This window comes from Aspergillus neoniger (assembly GCF_003184625.1).
Source record: "Aspergillus neoniger CBS 115656 unplaced genomic scaffold BO87scaffold_11, whole genome shotgun sequence".
Classification (NCBI taxonomy): Eukaryota; Fungi; Ascomycota; class Eurotiomycetes; order Eurotiales; family Aspergillaceae; genus Aspergillus; species Aspergillus neoniger.
In genome coordinates this window covers 675,190-690,410 of record NW_020291139.1, presented here as the reverse complement: position 1 = coordinate 690,410, position 15,221 = coordinate 675,190, and the positions used below count along the sequence as shown (strand labels likewise).

The 15,221-nt window shown below is 52.3% G+C and overlaps 8 protein-coding genes across 8 annotated transcripts in view; 3 read left to right on the top strand and 5 right to left on the bottom strand.

Moving 5' to 3' along the window:
• Window positions 1–10: 10 nt before the first annotated feature.
• BO87DRAFT_375418 (transcription elongation factor DST1) lies at window positions 11–1,529 on the bottom strand. Its single transcript, XM_025623036.1, has one exon. The coding sequence runs from the start codon at window positions 1,081–1,083 to the stop codon at window positions 172–174; it is 912 nt and encodes a 303-aa protein (XP_025481277.1). The 5' UTR covers window positions 1,084–1,529; the 3' UTR covers window positions 11–171.
• A 391-nt stretch (window positions 1,530–1,920) lies between these two features.
• BO87DRAFT_305051 (alpha/beta fold hydrolase) lies at window positions 1,921–2,883 on the bottom strand (the record flags this gene model as incomplete). The annotated part of the gene is made up of 1 exon (XM_025619306.1): window positions 1,921–2,883. The coding sequence occupies one exon, from the start codon at window positions 2,881–2,883 to the stop codon at window positions 1,921–1,923; it is 963 nt and encodes a 320-aa protein (XP_025481276.1).
• Window positions 2,884–2,984: 101 nt separating this feature from the next.
• BO87DRAFT_405773 (putative endosome-associated ubiquitin isopeptidase (AmsH)) lies at window positions 2,985–5,119 on the bottom strand. Its single transcript, XM_025625955.1, has 2 exons — window positions 4,674–5,119; window positions 2,985–4,618 (listed from the first exon to the last, which is right to left on the bottom strand). The coding sequence occupies exons 1-2, from the start codon at window positions 4,815–4,817 to the stop codon at window positions 3,119–3,121; spliced, it is 1,644 nt and encodes a 547-aa protein (XP_025481275.1). The 5' UTR covers window positions 4,818–5,119; the 3' UTR covers window positions 2,985–3,118.
• On the top strand, window positions 5,100–7,306 carry BO87DRAFT_405772 (uncharacterized protein). The gene is made up of 2 exons (XM_025625954.1): window positions 5,100–5,470; window positions 5,524–7,306. The coding sequence occupies exons 1-2, from the start codon at window positions 5,347–5,349 to the stop codon at window positions 7,242–7,244; spliced, it is 1,845 nt and encodes a 614-aa protein (XP_025481274.1). The 5' UTR covers window positions 5,100–5,346; the 3' UTR covers window positions 7,245–7,306.
• A 565-nt stretch (window positions 7,307–7,871) lies between these two features.
• BO87DRAFT_24659 (protein kinase domain-containing protein) lies at window positions 7,872–9,628 on the bottom strand. The gene has a single exon (XM_025618863.1). It carries the CDS (start codon window positions 9,323–9,325, stop codon window positions 8,087–8,089), a length of 1,239 nt encoding a protein of 412 aa, XP_025481273.1. The 5' UTR covers window positions 9,326–9,628; the 3' UTR covers window positions 7,872–8,086.
• Window positions 9,629–11,694: 2,066 nt separating this feature from the next.
• BO87DRAFT_375414 (SRPBCC domain-containing protein) lies at window positions 11,695–12,524 on the bottom strand. Its single transcript, XM_025623035.1, has one exon. The coding sequence runs from the start codon at window positions 12,414–12,416 to the stop codon at window positions 11,775–11,777; it is 642 nt and encodes a 213-aa protein (XP_025481272.1). The 5' UTR covers window positions 12,417–12,524; the 3' UTR covers window positions 11,695–11,774.
• Window positions 12,525–12,668: 144 nt separating this feature from the next.
• On the top strand, window positions 12,669–14,447 carry pgxC (putative extracellular exo-polygalacturonase). Its single transcript, XM_025623034.1, has one exon. The coding sequence runs from the start codon at window positions 13,063–13,065 to the stop codon at window positions 14,383–14,385; it is 1,323 nt and encodes a 440-aa protein (XP_025481271.1). The 5' UTR covers window positions 12,669–13,062; the 3' UTR covers window positions 14,386–14,447.
• A 133-nt stretch (window positions 14,448–14,580) lies between these two features.
• The window catches only part of BO87DRAFT_395838 (uncharacterized protein), a gene marked incomplete at both ends in the record, with an annotated part of 3,198 nt that continues 2,557 nt past the window's right edge, over window positions 14,581–15,221 (top strand). Inside the window, one exon of the mRNA XM_025625212.1 lies at window positions 14,581–15,196. Coding sequence (XP_025481270.1) covers window positions 14,581–15,196 — 616 coding nt within the window. The remainder of the gene's footprint in view (window positions 15,197–15,221) is intronic.

The following is a 15,221-nucleotide window of genomic DNA, read 5'->3' as shown; positions in this document are numbered from 1 at the left end:
GGTGGTGGTATAAAAAGGTATTGAATGACGTATGATCTATGACACATGACATAAACTGGATTGAACCTGACAACCAACTCCTCGCCTATCACACCCAACACCATCGGGAAATACAAATTGAATGGATGGGTAAAACATGAATGAGTATAATCATATCAATTGACAGACTGGTCACTGCTTCCATGACTTGCCGCAGTTCATACACGTACAAAACAATGTCATCGGTTCATCTGCACTGCGCGTCTGCGCTTCCGTATATGTCACCTTGCGCTGTCCACACTTGCCACATTGCAAGCTCGTACTGATACTCCGCTCCGCCTGTGCCACCATCGCCTTGTCCATGTTTTCCTTTTGAATTCTGCGGTCGCGTTCCTGCTGTTCCTCCGACCGGAGCTCGTCGTGCGACATCCGGACGAATCGCTCCGGCGTCACGTCGCCGTTGAGGACCCGCAGTCGCAGTGATGGGTTCGATTTGTTCTTCAGGTTCTGGTAGAGACTGCGGATCTTCGTGCGGTATTGTTCCTTCGTTTCCGGTCCGAGGTCGCTAAAGGCCGCCGCTTCGACGGCCGACGCCTTGGACAGAACTGTGCGTGGGGGTTCAACCGAGTTGAGACACAGCCCATCGTACATCAAGCCGATGCAGCTATCGCGAATTCTGTTGCCGGTCTGGTTGGTGTCCACGCCATCGGCCTTCCAGGTACGCTTGTCGGGAGGCACCGAGAGCTTCGAGGCCTTATCGGAGGGAGTCGCACCGCCGGAGGGGGTGCCGTTGGCTTTCGGGTGGGGAGAGCTGCTCGACCGTTGGCTGGCGCCGGGGGAGGCCCCGGCCTTTTGCTTGTTCACTTCGTGGCGCCACTTGGAGACGATTTCGCTCGCGAGACGGGCGACTTCGGGAGATTTGTGTTGTTTGAGTTTGTTGACGGCGATACCGACACGGGTGGATCGCAGCAGGTCCTCGGTGGCTTTCACCCCTTGTTGCAGCTGCTTGAGCAGAGGTATGATGGTAGAGGGAGGTTCGTTGGAGGAGGCGGCCTTGGTCATGGCCTTAGCCCGGAGCTCGATTTCTTTGGCGTCCATAGACATGATGGATATATGATGAGAGTATAGGTGAAGGGATAGATATCGAATATATAGAGCTTATAGCGCCTATGACGATCAGTATGATGTTTATGCGATCGTGGGCATAAGCGACATGTGTTGCGATAGCGAGTAACAGTATGTGCGACAGTACGCAGGAACAAACTCAAGCAGGGGTGGAGTCGGGACAGTTGTACGTGTGGGACAGTGCACGTGCAAATTCGCTAGCAAGTATATAGTTGACCGGCGATGCAGGGAATGCAAAAGAACCAAGCCACAAACAAGTGAAGTGGATGCGCCCGAAAGGAGAATCAAAGAGATGTGTTGAGATGATGGTGGACTCACTCTGTCGCACGAGCCGGTGGGATTCACCGTGCCGGGAATGGAGGAGAGGAGAGATGGATGAGGTTAAGATATTGTAAACTCTCGTATTGACTGAGAGGTGGATCTGAAGGGTTCTCGCAGCAGGGGAGATGCAGCGAATGAGTACCGGAAGAAGATGAGGTTGAGAAGATGATAGGAAGAGAGAAGAAGCCGTAGCAGAAAGGCAGTGGAGAGTTGCAGAAGAGAAGAAGAGAAGAAGAAAGCAGTAAAAGCAAGTCGCTTTCGCTGGAATTGCGATGGCGCCAAGCCCGGGGTTTCCTGATTGGGAATGGTGGGGGGAGGCCTGCAGTGGGAATAGCATCAATTTGCTGTCATCTTGACACTTATACACAGTCTCAACGACTCACAACTGTCTCACTTCTGTGCCTTGCAGTTATACTCTGCTGAGAATTTCTCGGTGGCCTCTGTAATAGACATAGCATATCTTACCACTACCACAACATCTGCAACACTACTATACTACAGCATACTACTACTTCTCTCAATCATCTCCAACACCCACCTCACTTCCTCCACCACTACATCCGGCCTCACCAAATGCACCTGATGTCCACAATCCACCTCGACCAACCTCTCTCTCCTCGACAACCTCAACTGCTCCCTCTGCCACTCCTTCACCACCTCCTCACATCTCCCCAGCAACCTTCTAACCGCCTCTCTCTGCTCTTCACTCCCATTCCCCATCTCTACTCCCCTCTCATAAACCCCCTGATAATCCATCCATCCCCGTCCCACCACCACAGACAATGGCCTCTCCCCTAACCCTCCTCCCTGCACCTGTAACTGCCTCTTCCCCTCCAACTCCCTACAAACCCCCAACAGATTCCCCCTCTCAGCCTCCCAAATCCCCATTCCCCGCGCAATATCCCTCGCTCGTTCTCTCCACTCCTCACGAGACAACTTCGCATTCTCGCGTAACCCCGTCACCGTAGCGAAATTCATCTCTCCCTGTATGGCGGCGATATCACTATCCAGGTTGGGGTTATCTTCGAATAGCTTATACTGATGTTCTGTTGATCCCTCAACGAGGACCATACCGCTGATATCATCTGAGTAGAGGTGGAGGTACTCCCTCGCGATTATAGCGCCGTATGAGTGTCCCACTAGGACGTATGGTGGTGGGAGATCTGCGTTGGTAAGTAGGGTATGCAGTTCTGATGCGGCGAGAGTCGCGCTGGGCTTGTAGCTGGTATCTTGGTCTGGGGCATCGCTGTGCCCGAGACCGGTGCGGTCGTAGACCAGACACGGGGCGAATGGGGCCAATAAGCGGATTACAGCGGTGTAGCTGGAAGAAACATCGCCGGCGCCGGCGAGGAAGATAGTGAGAGGCTGGGTGGTGCGGGGTGGGCCGTGCAGATGCAGGTACAGCTTGTGGGGGCCGATGGAGATGTGGGTGCCAATGTAGAGGGGATTAGTTGACATGATGTTGATAGTAGTGTGTTGTGGAGGGAAGAAGCGGGAGTATGAGTGGATCATGAAAGGATGAGGCTTGCAGGGATCGTCACATGGTAGTTCGTTGGTTAGTTAGCTATTTTCATTGTAGTCTAGCTGACAGACTAGATAGTTGAATATTGGCTAGTGCATCATTCCTCATTAGCTCCTATCATGTAATCATATGCTATCGACGCTCAGAGTAATTCGCAACAAAGATCTAATGTCAGATTTGAGACCCCTTCGGACGCAAATCCACCGTCTCAAATTCCAATCCCTTCGCTTCAAATACATGTCCCGGCCGTAGCGCGTCCGTGTAGATGTTCGCTTCTCCGTGGGGATGGAAGAGTCCTGACTGCGTGCAGTTGAGCACCGTCTTCAGCCCCGGCGGATCCGTCAGTCGGAACACTCCCCAGTCTGGCGTCTTACTAGGTGCGCACACGATCGCGATGCTCTCTGGCAGCATCACCTGGTATCCGCAATGCGTGTGCAGGTCGCGCGAGCTCATAAAACACGTCTGCGTCGGGTGCGTATGGATCCAGCCGAGCACCATCAGGTCCTCCGAATCACAATAGTCGAAGATGGCTGACTCGTTCACCGTCTCGCATGTGTCCGAAGTGGCAGTCTGTTCAGGGATGAGGAGCTTCGACACGAACAAGGCGTTGGAGACTAATGTGCCACACAGAATGCCGCATGTCTCTAAATTGCGCTGCGTATTCGGGGATACCAGTGAGATGAAGTGCTTGCGTAGATCAGGCGGCAGGAACAATGTCCGCAGAGGCGTTCCGTTCTCAAGATAAGCAGAGGGCTTGAAGGTATAACTGGACGGCTCCAAATCCGGGCTTGCAGCTGGTCCATCGGTTGCTGGAACCTTTCCAGGAAGCGCAGGAGGCTCAGCTGGGATCCCTGCGGACGAGATCTTGTCTGGACGAGGTGGAGGCGAAGGCCCTTCGAGGCCAGCCAGTTCATGTACATACGAAGCTTTTTTAGGAGGTAGTGCGGGTGCTTTAGGCGGAAGAACAATCTTAGGCTCGACCTTTGCGGTTGACGGGACTTCCAGCGGCTTCTGACGAGGGACGCTCGGATACTTGTATGCGCCGGTCGAAGAGGTTGCCGAAGATGGTCGGGCCATGGGCTTAGTAGCAACCTGTGGACGGTGATCCGCCCGCGGATCGTCCATCTGTATCCTCACGTTCTGTATGCGCCGGCTCAAGTCATCGTCCTCGGATCCATCTTTGCGCAGGGCATGTTCCCAGTCTCCCCACACGCCAGCTGCACGGCGAGTCTGCTCCTCCTCAGGTGTTATGCCTGCTTGTCGGATAGCCTTCCGGACAGTCGCTCGTCGGCTAAGCTCCGTCCGAGCCAGCTGCACCGCCAGGTCTTTGTTCTCTCCTGCTTCCAGAGGTTCCACAACTCCTGCAAGGGCGGGGTCCTGAGGGGGGCGTTGAATTGAAGTGGGAGTGTTATTCGCGGCTGCTGGTGCGCGAGCTTGCCGTTCACGCATCAACTGAGTATAGCGCTCGTAGCGTTTGTTGATTCGGGGTTTCAGGACTTCCAGGACCTTCAAGTTCCGTTTGACCTCCTTTTCAGCTTCCACCAAAGCTTTCCGGTTTTTCTCATCCTTGGCCTCTGGGTGTTCGGCCAGATTGACGAGTACTAGCTGAGCATGGCGAAACAATAAAAGGTAGGCCTGTTCTTCGTGCTTTTCGCGTTCGTAAATGCGAGCCTAGCCACCAATCTCGTCAGGTCACTCCACCATAACCAAGCAGGAGTATACCAACCTCTCTCATGAGTGTAGACGCAGTTCGCAGCCAGTAGCGTAAAGGTATAGACGGGTTATACTCATAATCCTGAGCCATGCGAGTGATCGATTCCACGCTCTGCGGAGACCCCGCACCGGTGGCTGGAGGTAGATGGGCGGCCATGACTGCGCATGAATCGATATCACGGTCGATGATGAAGATTAAATAGAAGAGGATCAGCAGGCCTGTCGCAGCAGTCGCAGTTCATTGACGTCTGGCGCGAGACCAGCGGCAGTCGTGGTGGGGGCGTGCCGCATGTAGATGATAGGCAGCAGAGTCAAGACACCGAATGATCGGGTGGTGTTCAGGCACACGAAATGTGGAGCAGGCAATTTATAGCTTTAAATCCTTTGATCAAGGTGCATCGTGTTTGCATTCCACCAACCGAGCGGGGTGGGCGACAGTTAGTCAGGTACAGGAGAGAGTGCAGAAGTTGGTTCTTTTAAGTTCGGCGGAGCTGCAAAGAAGATCGGCCGGCGAGTCGCGCTGGTATTTGTTCCTCTCCATCTCTCGGCTTCCGCTCCACCTTCACTTCCATTCTTCTCGTTCGGCCGCCCAACCATGACGCCGTCCGCCAGGGTCCTCTTCTTCAAATACCAGAAAGGCTGATCGCTCTGCATCTTGGTCTCGTCCGCAGACCTGGTGCCTTACAATGGCTCCACGAGCCTCAGCCCTCGCACGGTTTCCGCTTGCGAAATCCATCGCCAAGTGCTTCCCCGGCCACCTCAAGCGGAGAACTAACAGGAAACCGGAGATTGTCAGTGAGGAGCTATGTGGTGAGTGTAGCCGATATATTCTTCCTACATTTTCTAACGCTTTCGTTACACAGATCATGCTTTGCAGCGCCTGTCACCATACCTCCTCCGCAATCGGCCGTTGGACATCCTCGACCTCTGGCCTGGAGCTGGCCTCTGGTCATCCAAGATCAACCGCCTTCTCCAGCCGCGACGACATGTCCTCGTTGAACCCGAGCTGCAGAACTTCCGACCGCTGCTAGACCCGCTGGCCCAGAGCCATCCTTCCTACAAGTTATTGTCCATGGACGTCTTCTCCACCGGCGACTGGAAACCTGTGCTCACGGAGCACTTCCCGGAACAAGGGCCCGACAATGGCGATCATACCGATGTTCTGCCAAAGAACGACACCCTTCTAGTACTCGCGAACCTTCCCGCCACGACCTCCGACAAAGACCATTTCACCGCAGGCAGATGGTGGCAGATGTTCATGGAGACCTGCATGCAGCAGACGGGGCTACACTCTTACGGGGCTATCCGATTGCTTGCGTCTCTACCATCGCCAGAATCACAGGCCATCATCCCCCGCTACGTAGTTGATCGCCGACGAGTGTCGCTTTGGACGGAGAATGTCGCGCTCCATACCTTCGAAGTCGCTGCTCCTCAAGACGAGAAATTCTGGGTCAACCACAAAGGATTTAACGTCGCCATAGACAACGCCGCGCGTGTCGCCGAAAGAGCCGCTGAAAAGAACATCAGCACGCCCCCGGGGAGGGAATTCCAACCTCTCCTCCCAGCTCCGGAGAGCCCCGACCCCGGCCGGAAACCCGTGCCCTACACACCACGCATAAGGACTGCCCTTCACGACAGATTCTGCGAAGACATCCAAGCCCTGGACAACATGGACAAATCCACCCCCGGCTACGCCGAAGCCAAGAAGAAGCGCAGTCGCGCGCAGACCCGACTCAACCGAGACAACCGACAAGCATACTTCCTCCAGCAAATGGTCGACCAGTCCCGCGAAATCGACGCCCAATACGACGCTCTATCCCGAGCAGCGGCCGACCCCAACACAACCTCCGCCGACTTCAAACCCATCCTCGACAAAATATCCGCCTTGCGAAGCTCCATCACCGATGAAGGCCAAGAGAACTACCACGACCACCTCAAACAATTCCCCCACATCCACGACAGCTACCGCACCTCCCTCCGCAGCAACAACAACTTCGACGACGCCCTCCTAGCCTGGGACCGCCGTCCCTTCGAGCCCCTCCTCATCCACCCGGAAGAACTCTACCCCCAAGGCATCGACCGCAGCATAGTCTACTTCGAACCGAACCCCAATTCCCCCGTCATTGAGAAAATCAACTCCCTCGACCCCTCCCAACGCGGCGACGCCTTCCGCCTCTTCGAAACCCTCTCCCTCTCCCTCGGCCGCGGCCGCGAAGCCCTCTCCGTCGCCGAAGTCCTCCAACTTATCTTCCCAGGCCGCTCCACCAATGACATCGTCAAATCCATCCCCAGCCTAGCCGAATATGCCGCGAAGACACCAAAACCAGACTTTGACAGTCTCCCGAAAACCATCCACGGGGGCAGCACCGACCCGGTAACCAGTTTCCAGGAGAACCTGGACTACGATCTGAGCGATGTGCGCGTGCACATTCTCTCGACGTCGACGATCTGGGATATTTGCATCGAGTACCAGCGCAGCGGGGTCTCGGTGTCGAGTGTGCAATTGAATCGGTTGTTCGGGGGGACGTTGACGTCGTATAAGACGGGGTTGCATCGTGAGATGGTGAAGAAGAGACTTCATTAGGAGATTATCTTTGGGTGGGTTGGATGGATGGATATATTTGTACCTGAATATGAGATATGTATAACTAGCATGTACTGTAGTATTTATATGATAGATGATAGACTCTTCTCCAATTGATAGAACACACTATAAACCACTAGGAATGGAACTGTGTATGGTCCAGTAACATAACCTCATCCAAGCCTGAGTTGATTTCAATAAAAGGCACTGAGAGATTAGTTCGAGATCATTACTTATTTTACAACGACTGACACCATTAATACGATTGTTTCGGTGTCTTTAAATCAATTAATCTGCTGCATGCTCTAGCGTAAAGGAGTTAAATTGCATGTGAGATGTTTGTTCGATGGAAACATCAAATGGCTATCTGTGATGGAACTAGTAATAGGTATTCTTGATTCGAGATAAGCCATAGTTGGACCTAAATCAGGGGTCTAGAGAGCATACTAAGGAGGGGTAGGTCCACATGGCTCCACAAGTGAACTGAAATGCAAGTGGCTGTTGCTATTATTGATACTTCAGGTAACTATCCGGGAAGAATGAGTCATGTAGAAAATGTAATTTGTTTCGTCTGCACATCTATTCTAACGGGTATCTTGAAAGTTTCTGGTAGAAGTTGAACATAGTAGGAAAGGGAAGAAAAGAAAGAAAGAAAAAGTGCCAAGAAGATAAAGGTGATAGAAACCTGACAAAGTCTGACAAATGTGTAAAAGAAAGATTAGAAAAGTGGCTAGGTGAAGAAATGGCCGAAGTAGAAAAGTCCGAAGATAACGAGAGATTAAAAGTAGTCCGAGATAAGGACGCGGGATGCGATAACGAAAGAAAGGCAACCATAGCCAAAGTTAGATCGAAATAGACTCGACCAAATTGACCCATTCAGCAGGTTTAATGCGCTGGCTCGGGTCTTTGACAATTGCTGGTTTGATGATTTGCTCGACGATCCCGTTGCGCGGTATGCGAGATCCATTCGGCCCGGAGCGAGCAAACTCAATCACGCGGTGGCCTTCACGGGCCATGGCTAGACGCTGGAAGTGGTTGGCACCCGGGTAGAGGAGCAAATCGCCTGTAGCGGCAGCCAGTAGAGTAACGGCTAGAGAGAAGACATCAGACTCTGGGGTTGGCGCCACGTCTGGGGATTTTAATGATGAGACACATAGAAGCTCCGGGGCTGTGAATGGTGGTGTTAAAGCTGTCAGAGCCGTGCCCAGACTGCTTTCGGGAGAGGAAGAATTGCTGATAGGGTGAGCGGAGGAGAAATCGGCAAACAGCGGTTCGTAAGGGAAGTGGTCGGATTCCAAATCGTCGTTGTTTGAGCGTGCACGGAGCAAGATGTTGTGAGGCTTGATATCACCGTGTACCATCTGCGGCCCGTCATGGAGCCAGCACAGACCGATGATGAGCTTCTTTGCGAGGTCATACCACTGGGTCATGCCCTGGATGGGCTCGAACATGGTTCTGGTGGTCTTGTTCTGCAAAGCCACAGCGGCTTTTTCTTCGATATAGGTCGAGAGTGCCAACGGCACTGCTGACATGACGATGGAGTGAGAGTCTGCGATATATCCTTTGAAGGGAACAACATGGTTCTGTGACCCAGCGACACGGCTGACCCGAGTCAAGGCGAGCGCTTCGGCATCCAAAATGGAGTGCGCATCTCGCCTTGCGGGTGACTTGACTGCTACCGTGCGGGCTTTGACAGCTGGAGAGCTGGGAGGCGTAAGCAGGTAGGGCTTGGAGGGCTCGCAAGGTGTTGCTTTGTAGACAACGCTCCAGAGACCGCGGCCATATTCGACAGGCCGGCCCTTGGGGTCTTTGTGGTATTCCAACTCATCCGTGAATGAGTCAGAGGTGGAGACCGTGCGATCTTCCGCATCAACATCTTTGAATTTTCCCTCGACGGGCGATAAGAATGGACTAGAAGCCCCAGAATGGAGGGTGGCAACGCTGCCTGAAAGGCTCTCGTCATCTACAGTAGGCGTCACCGGAGGAGTCAGTCCGGGCACTACTAGAAGAGGCGGCGCGCGGGCATCGGTATCATGTTGGGTGCGAACAGAGAGCGGGAACGGCAAATGCGTAGGAGTCATGATGTACAACTCTGAAGAAGCAAATGCCTCTGTGAAAATCGCAAGAGGCGGGGATAGCGGGGAAGGCGACAGTTGAAATCGGTGCGACGGTTTGGTTTCAGCGCCGATAGGACCAGGGATCTCCGGTCAAAAGGCGCGATAAGAAAACACCGCGTATCTATACTGGACTGGCGCGAATACGAGATAAATCACTAGAACGTCTGCTGGTTGTCGCTGGATTTCCGAGGACCTTGAATAAGATTTAAAGAAGCAATAGCAGTGGGCATATAGCCAATGACGAGGCAATTGGTGGCAAGCCGGTTGGATGACGTCGGCACCGGGGTTCGAGTCCGCCTGGCGCTTAAGACTGACTATTGATGGGTCAAGGTGCAGGAAGATGAATAGAACAACAGACAGCGGACTGATGAGGAGTGCAACATATACATAGTCTAGAAGAGCAGAACAGAAGGATAGAATCAGAGTGAAAGTAGAAAATCAACACCAAGCAGGGAGTAGAAAATTTTGAGGAGGCGACGAGTCTCGACCCGGTGGATTTGGAAAATGCAAATTAATTTATTTTCAAAAAAAGAGAGAGTAACTGGATAGATCGACAGAAAGAGCGATAGCTTAATTGTGCCCGAGGAACCATGGGTGATTACAGCAAACCGTCGCAAGTAACCGTGACATGCCAAATAGATAGTTCAGTTCCACCCACCGGGGCGAGTCTGGCCTGGCGGGGAGACCATCTTCGTAGTCCCACTGACATGCTCGGAATTGCATCGCTCCTTTTCGGGTGTGCCATTTTCTATCTCTATTTCGAAGCAGCATGTTGAAATTGGGAGGTAAAACGGGGAAAGCAAGCCGGGGTAAGGTTTGATGAGCAAGAAAGCCGCAGCGGCAACCGGGAGAAGTAAGAGAGAGCCATGAAATGCGACTGCAAGAAAAGAGGAAAAAGCGAGACTGAATGGAATTGCGACTCGCGCGTTTCTCCTCCATTTGCACGGACACTATCCCTGATTGGGCACTAGTCTCCCGTCGTTAGTTGTCCGGTTGTCCTAATACGGCAAGCCGGTGGGTCTAGCTGGCCCCTCAACCCTCGAATTTCGTGCAGTTTTCTACTTGTTAGTCGACTTAGTCTCCTTCTCACCCAGTCATTCGGGCACAAACGGCTGTCACCCTCGCATTTTCGCCCTGGATGGCCGTCGCAAAGGGTGAATGAATAACCATAATCCCATCCTTGTTTTGTGGTGTCTCCACCTCCTAAAAAAAAAGGATGACGAAGACCGTGAAAAGTGTGACACACTATGCTGCAGGGATGACCATCTCGAGGTCTTCAAATTCCACTACTTCACGCGCGTCGTGGCGTCTGCTGGACACTGCAGGGAATATACAGTAGATACATTATGGTCGTGGTCTCTCAGCCAGCCCGAGACTAGTCGATCTTATCGTAACATCCCGACTGAAGGAAAAAGAAAGTAGGACTCCGTACATGGGTACATGCAGACCATGGCTCATCCACCCTGCGGTAGTCCTGCAGGCGCCCTCTTCTTTCTGCGTGGATGTATCAAACGGTAGTATAGCGGCCCCGTTTCAATCTGGCGAGGGTCCCATCGCATACTCCAGATCAGGAAGGATGAACGAAAATTCGAACCTTCGACGGTGGCTGCTTGAAAGGGGGGAAAGACGAGGACGAACCCAAAAAAGGCCTGTTCAAGAATCAAGAGACAGCCGAGGACGTAACCCTCGGACGGGGCCTCAGCCAATCTCCACCCCCACGTGGGTCACGGTCTGCCAGGGAAATTGCCTGCCATTGAGACGCTCTTCCAATCTCCACTTTGCATCCGACCTCTTACCAAACTCAGTTTTTTCTCAAATAGTAGTAGTTTCAGTTACTGTCACATCAGGTGCATGACCCTCCCACTGGCCATCGTAAGCCTCGCATATAACTACTCTACTAGGGCCATCCTAGTAGCGCGGAGTCATCCTCTGTTCTTCCGCGACTCCTAAAATTCCCTCCTTTCCGAAATGCTGACACTGGCACCTCTCTCAGCTCCACCATCTACTGCAAGTCGGGAACAAAGCCTGGCAATCTGATATCTCACTTCACCATACGGGATCAAAGGAACAGTTCCCGACGCAATGACCTGGCCCGGAACCGGTGGATGGCTCTGGAATAGCACACATCGCCGTGCCAAGCGCGCACGGGGCCGACGCTAGTTGTGGCTGTAAGGCTGTCTCGGAATCCCGTACTGTAGTATTTGATCACATCCAGCAGGGACCTTGAGAGTTCGAAAAAAACACTACAGAACAGAGAGTCGAGAGATTAGATACGTATCCAAGGATATCATCCAATTTACCCAGCATGCAGCAATTCCTACCAAACCACTCTCAGCAAGGAGTCATCCAGTTAAACTCGTATTATTACTATGTACAAAGTAAAGGGGCACACCCTAGACTAGACTAGCTCATCTTATTCCCGCGCCTTCCTCTGCTTCTCAACATACTCCTTGAGATCCTGCAACCACACCTCGAAATTTACTTCCAGCTGAGCCCCCACCATCCAGCGAACCACATACGCCAGGGCTCCATTCTGCGCTTCCCAGTTACGCACTTCCGTTCCCTTTCTCATCTGACCCTGTTCATCCTGAATATCAACTTCCACGAACTCATGGACCCGTTCCGCCGCCAACAGTGAGGACATGATGCGACCTTGCGCCTGCTTATCAAGAACCCAAACAATGCGACCGGATTTCTTGCTCTCGCTGGGTGGATCACACTCTGTCACGACCAATGGAGTATCATTGCTCGCCTGTGCACGCTGTGGCTGGGACGAGCTGGTCGGCTTCATGTTCACGTGATAAGTCATCTTCGTCCCAGCCTGGAGAACGGGGGAGAGATCGCCCCCTTCGCATCCGGGCTGCTCTCGGATAGTCACGGCAGGGACGAACCTGTTCCATGAGGGAAAGGTAGAGGTGTCCATGAGAGTATCCCAGACTTCTTGCAGTGGAGCATCGATTATTGCGACGCTCTGGCAGTGGCCGACAGCTTCGGATGCAGGGATATTGGGCGTCGGCATTGTTGCGAGCGCCGACTTGGGCGTGGGGGCAGTCATTTTGAAGAGAGCTAATTTGTAGGAATGTAGATGTGAAGTAGATGTAAGATGGACTATTATGTCACACGCGATAGTAGAGAAATAGCTAGCTAACTGTCTAACAAGAAGCTATGACACTGACAGGAGAAGTTTCGCTCTGGATTCCCGGCTCCACCCCCATGTGACCCCGGATAAACACTTGCACGGCACCATCGCATCCCTGCAGCATACCAGCTCTCACTTTGTTTGACAGTCAATCTACTTCTTTGTCTATTTTATCTATTTTATAAGATGCTCTTCACGTACACTTCTCTCATCATGAACATCCGGGGAAGCAGGAAGCTAGCTACCTTGGCCGTCTCTGGGCAGCTCTCCACACTTGGCTAACTGTCACTATTTCTCCACCAATGCCAGCCTAATGCGCTGCTGTCTTGGTTGATCTATACGCCGATCAGGTCCCGCGCATACTCTATTTGCGGCCTCTTCAGGAAATTTCCCGGTTAATGGACCTGAGAAGCAAGCAAATTTCCGAACGCTTGTCATGTCTAATGGCATGGCAGTTGAGGACCTGAACCTCGAGACGATACACCAACTTGGGATATAAGTAAGGGTGAGTATGCGAATGCTACTGGCTAATTAGTGGGTTATTGTCTACTCACGCATCATCATGTCTGTTTTCAAGGCATCACTCCTATTCCTTCTTTCTTCGTCACTCGTCCACGGGGTTCCACACTCCAGCAGAGCATCGCGAAGCCGACAATGCGTGGTTCCGTCTAAATATCAGGCATCAAGTGGAACGGCTGATGACTCGTCTGCCGTCTCCCAGGCTTTTGCACAATGCGCAACTGACTCGGTTATCATCTTCGAGGAGGGTGTAAATTATAATGTCTTCCAGCCGATTACGGCCACCAACCTCAGCAATGTGGAGATCCGGATGCACGGCAATCTGCATCTGCCACAGAATATAACTGCAGTGCAGAATATCGTCAGTGATGGTAGCTCTACATGGTTCACCTTGGAAGGGCCCAAGGTGGACTGGACTGGTCCCGAAGACGTGAATAATGGCTGGATCGACTCGTATGGGCAGCCCTGGTGGGATGCGAACCCTGCAGGTAGTTCGGGCATTGATAATCGTCCGCATCTCATGAGCTTCAAGACCAGCCAAGCGACCATAAAATACTTCAGGTCCAGGAAGCCTATCGCCTGGAATGCCAAGCTGCATGGACAAGACATCACAGTTAGCCATGCCATTATCGATGCTACCTCGACAGGTAGCTTCCCTTTCAACACAGATGGCTTCGATGTGGAGGGTACCAATATCCAGATTACCGACAGTATCATGTACAACGGCGATGACGCGATTGCAGTAGGCGCGGACTCGCACAACATACTATTCACAAGAAACACCATTGGCTACCAGACTCATGGCATGAGCATTGGCTCGCTGGGAAAGGACCCCACAGACTTTGCCAATATCAGCAACATCCGCTTTGACGATGTGACTGTCGTCGATGGCCTCTACGCCGCACGCTTCAAGTCATGGAGCGGAGGTACCGGACTCGTCAAGAATGTGACTTGGAATAACATTAGAGTCTTCAACGTGACGTTCCCTATCTTTGTCACTCAAAGCTATAGCGACCAAGGCGCCTCCCGGTCCGGGACTGTCAATGCCAGTTCAGCTGTGATGATGGAGGATTTCACCTGGTCTGACTTTTCTGGCTCGATTAATACGTACCAGCCTGGCGACGGCTCTTGCGTCTCCGACCCTTGCTGGTACAACGTTGGGCTGCCAAATCTGAAGCACACGGAGGCCCTCATTATCGAGTGTCATACAGGGCAGTCTTGTAAGAACTTTGTGGCGGACAACATTCAACTATACCCGCAAGTTCTGGAACCGGCGAGTGTGATCTGCATGAACGCAACGGCAGCCCTTAATCCTGATCTTGGGTTTACCTGTAAGAACGGGACCTACAGCCCGCTATCGACTTGATCGAAGTAATGTGAAAATAATAAGGAAGCCACACCCGACACATCAGCTTCCGGAAAGCACACCCAAACTAAGCATATACAATAATCAATCAAAACAACCCCACTACTGTACTCTTCTCACTCTAAGTATCTTCATCGATACACCATCCACTCGTTTGATAACCAAGATCTGCATATCACTACATTTATACCACGCATGTCCCACCCTATCAACAAATTCCAACCATTCCCCAACTTCTACGTCTACCGACCAGGTTACATGGTAGTTCCTCTGATTCCCCTTGACGAGCTACCTTCCTGGATCCAAGTCGGCAATTTCGACTGGGGCGATAGCTCGCTCTACGAGGCTATGCTTCCAGCTAGCTTTAACTGTTTCCCAAGAATAGGTGAATACGACATTATATGTCATCATTGCTACAAAAACGTCGACAGCTACCATCGCAGTGTGTCTGAGCGGAGTGATAGCAATGCCTCTTCTCGTGCCTCCGATCTTCCCAAGGGGCTTGCTGCTCAATTGCCTGCGAATTCTATCTTGTTGGATCCATCCTTTAAGCTTGAGCAGCCGCCGTTTGGGGCAAGCTTGAATGTTAGTCCGTTTGTTGGACTGTGCTTCTCTTCTCGGAAAAGACTGTGTGAGCTCTTGTGCCCATGTCTTCGGTGTACCCAGAACGGCCAGGATCAGCAGAATGACCAGAACCAGGAGAATGAACACTCTGAACACTCTGAACACTCTGGACACTCTGAACATGAGGAACACTCTGAACACTCTGAACATGAGGAACAATCTGAGCATGAGGATCAGTCTGCACATGGTGATCAGTCTGAACATGAGGAACA

Coding starts and splice junctions, on each gene's coding strand:
- BO87DRAFT_375418 (XM_025623036.1), bottom strand. CDS start 1,083: ATGTCTATGGACGCCAAAGAAATCGAGCTCCGGGCTAAGGCCATGACC.
- BO87DRAFT_405773 (XM_025625955.1), bottom strand. CDS start 4,817: ATGGCCGCCCATCTACCTCCAGCCACCGGTGCGGGGTCTCCGCAGAGC. Junction 4,619..4,673: donor CGTCTACACTCATGAGAGAG/GTTGGTATACTC, acceptor ATTGGTGGCTAG/GCTCGCATTTACGAACGCGA.
- BO87DRAFT_375414 (XM_025623035.1), bottom strand. CDS start 12,416: ATGACTGCCCCCACGCCCAAGTCGGCGCTCGCAACAATGCCGACGCCC.
- pgxC (XM_025623034.1), top strand. CDS start 13,063: ATGTCTGTTTTCAAGGCATCACTCCTATTCCTTCTTTCTTCGTCACTC.
- BO87DRAFT_405772 (XM_025625954.1), top strand. CDS start 5,347: ATGGCTCCACGAGCCTCAGCCCTCGCACGGTTTCCGCTTGCGAAATCC. Junction 5,471..5,523: donor TGTCAGTGAGGAGCTATGTG/GTGAGTGTAGCC, acceptor TTCGTTACACAG/ATCATGCTTTGCAGCGCCTG.
- BO87DRAFT_24659 (XM_025618863.1), bottom strand. CDS start 9,325: ATGACTCCTACGCATTTGCCGTTCCCGCTCTCTGTTCGCACCCAACAT.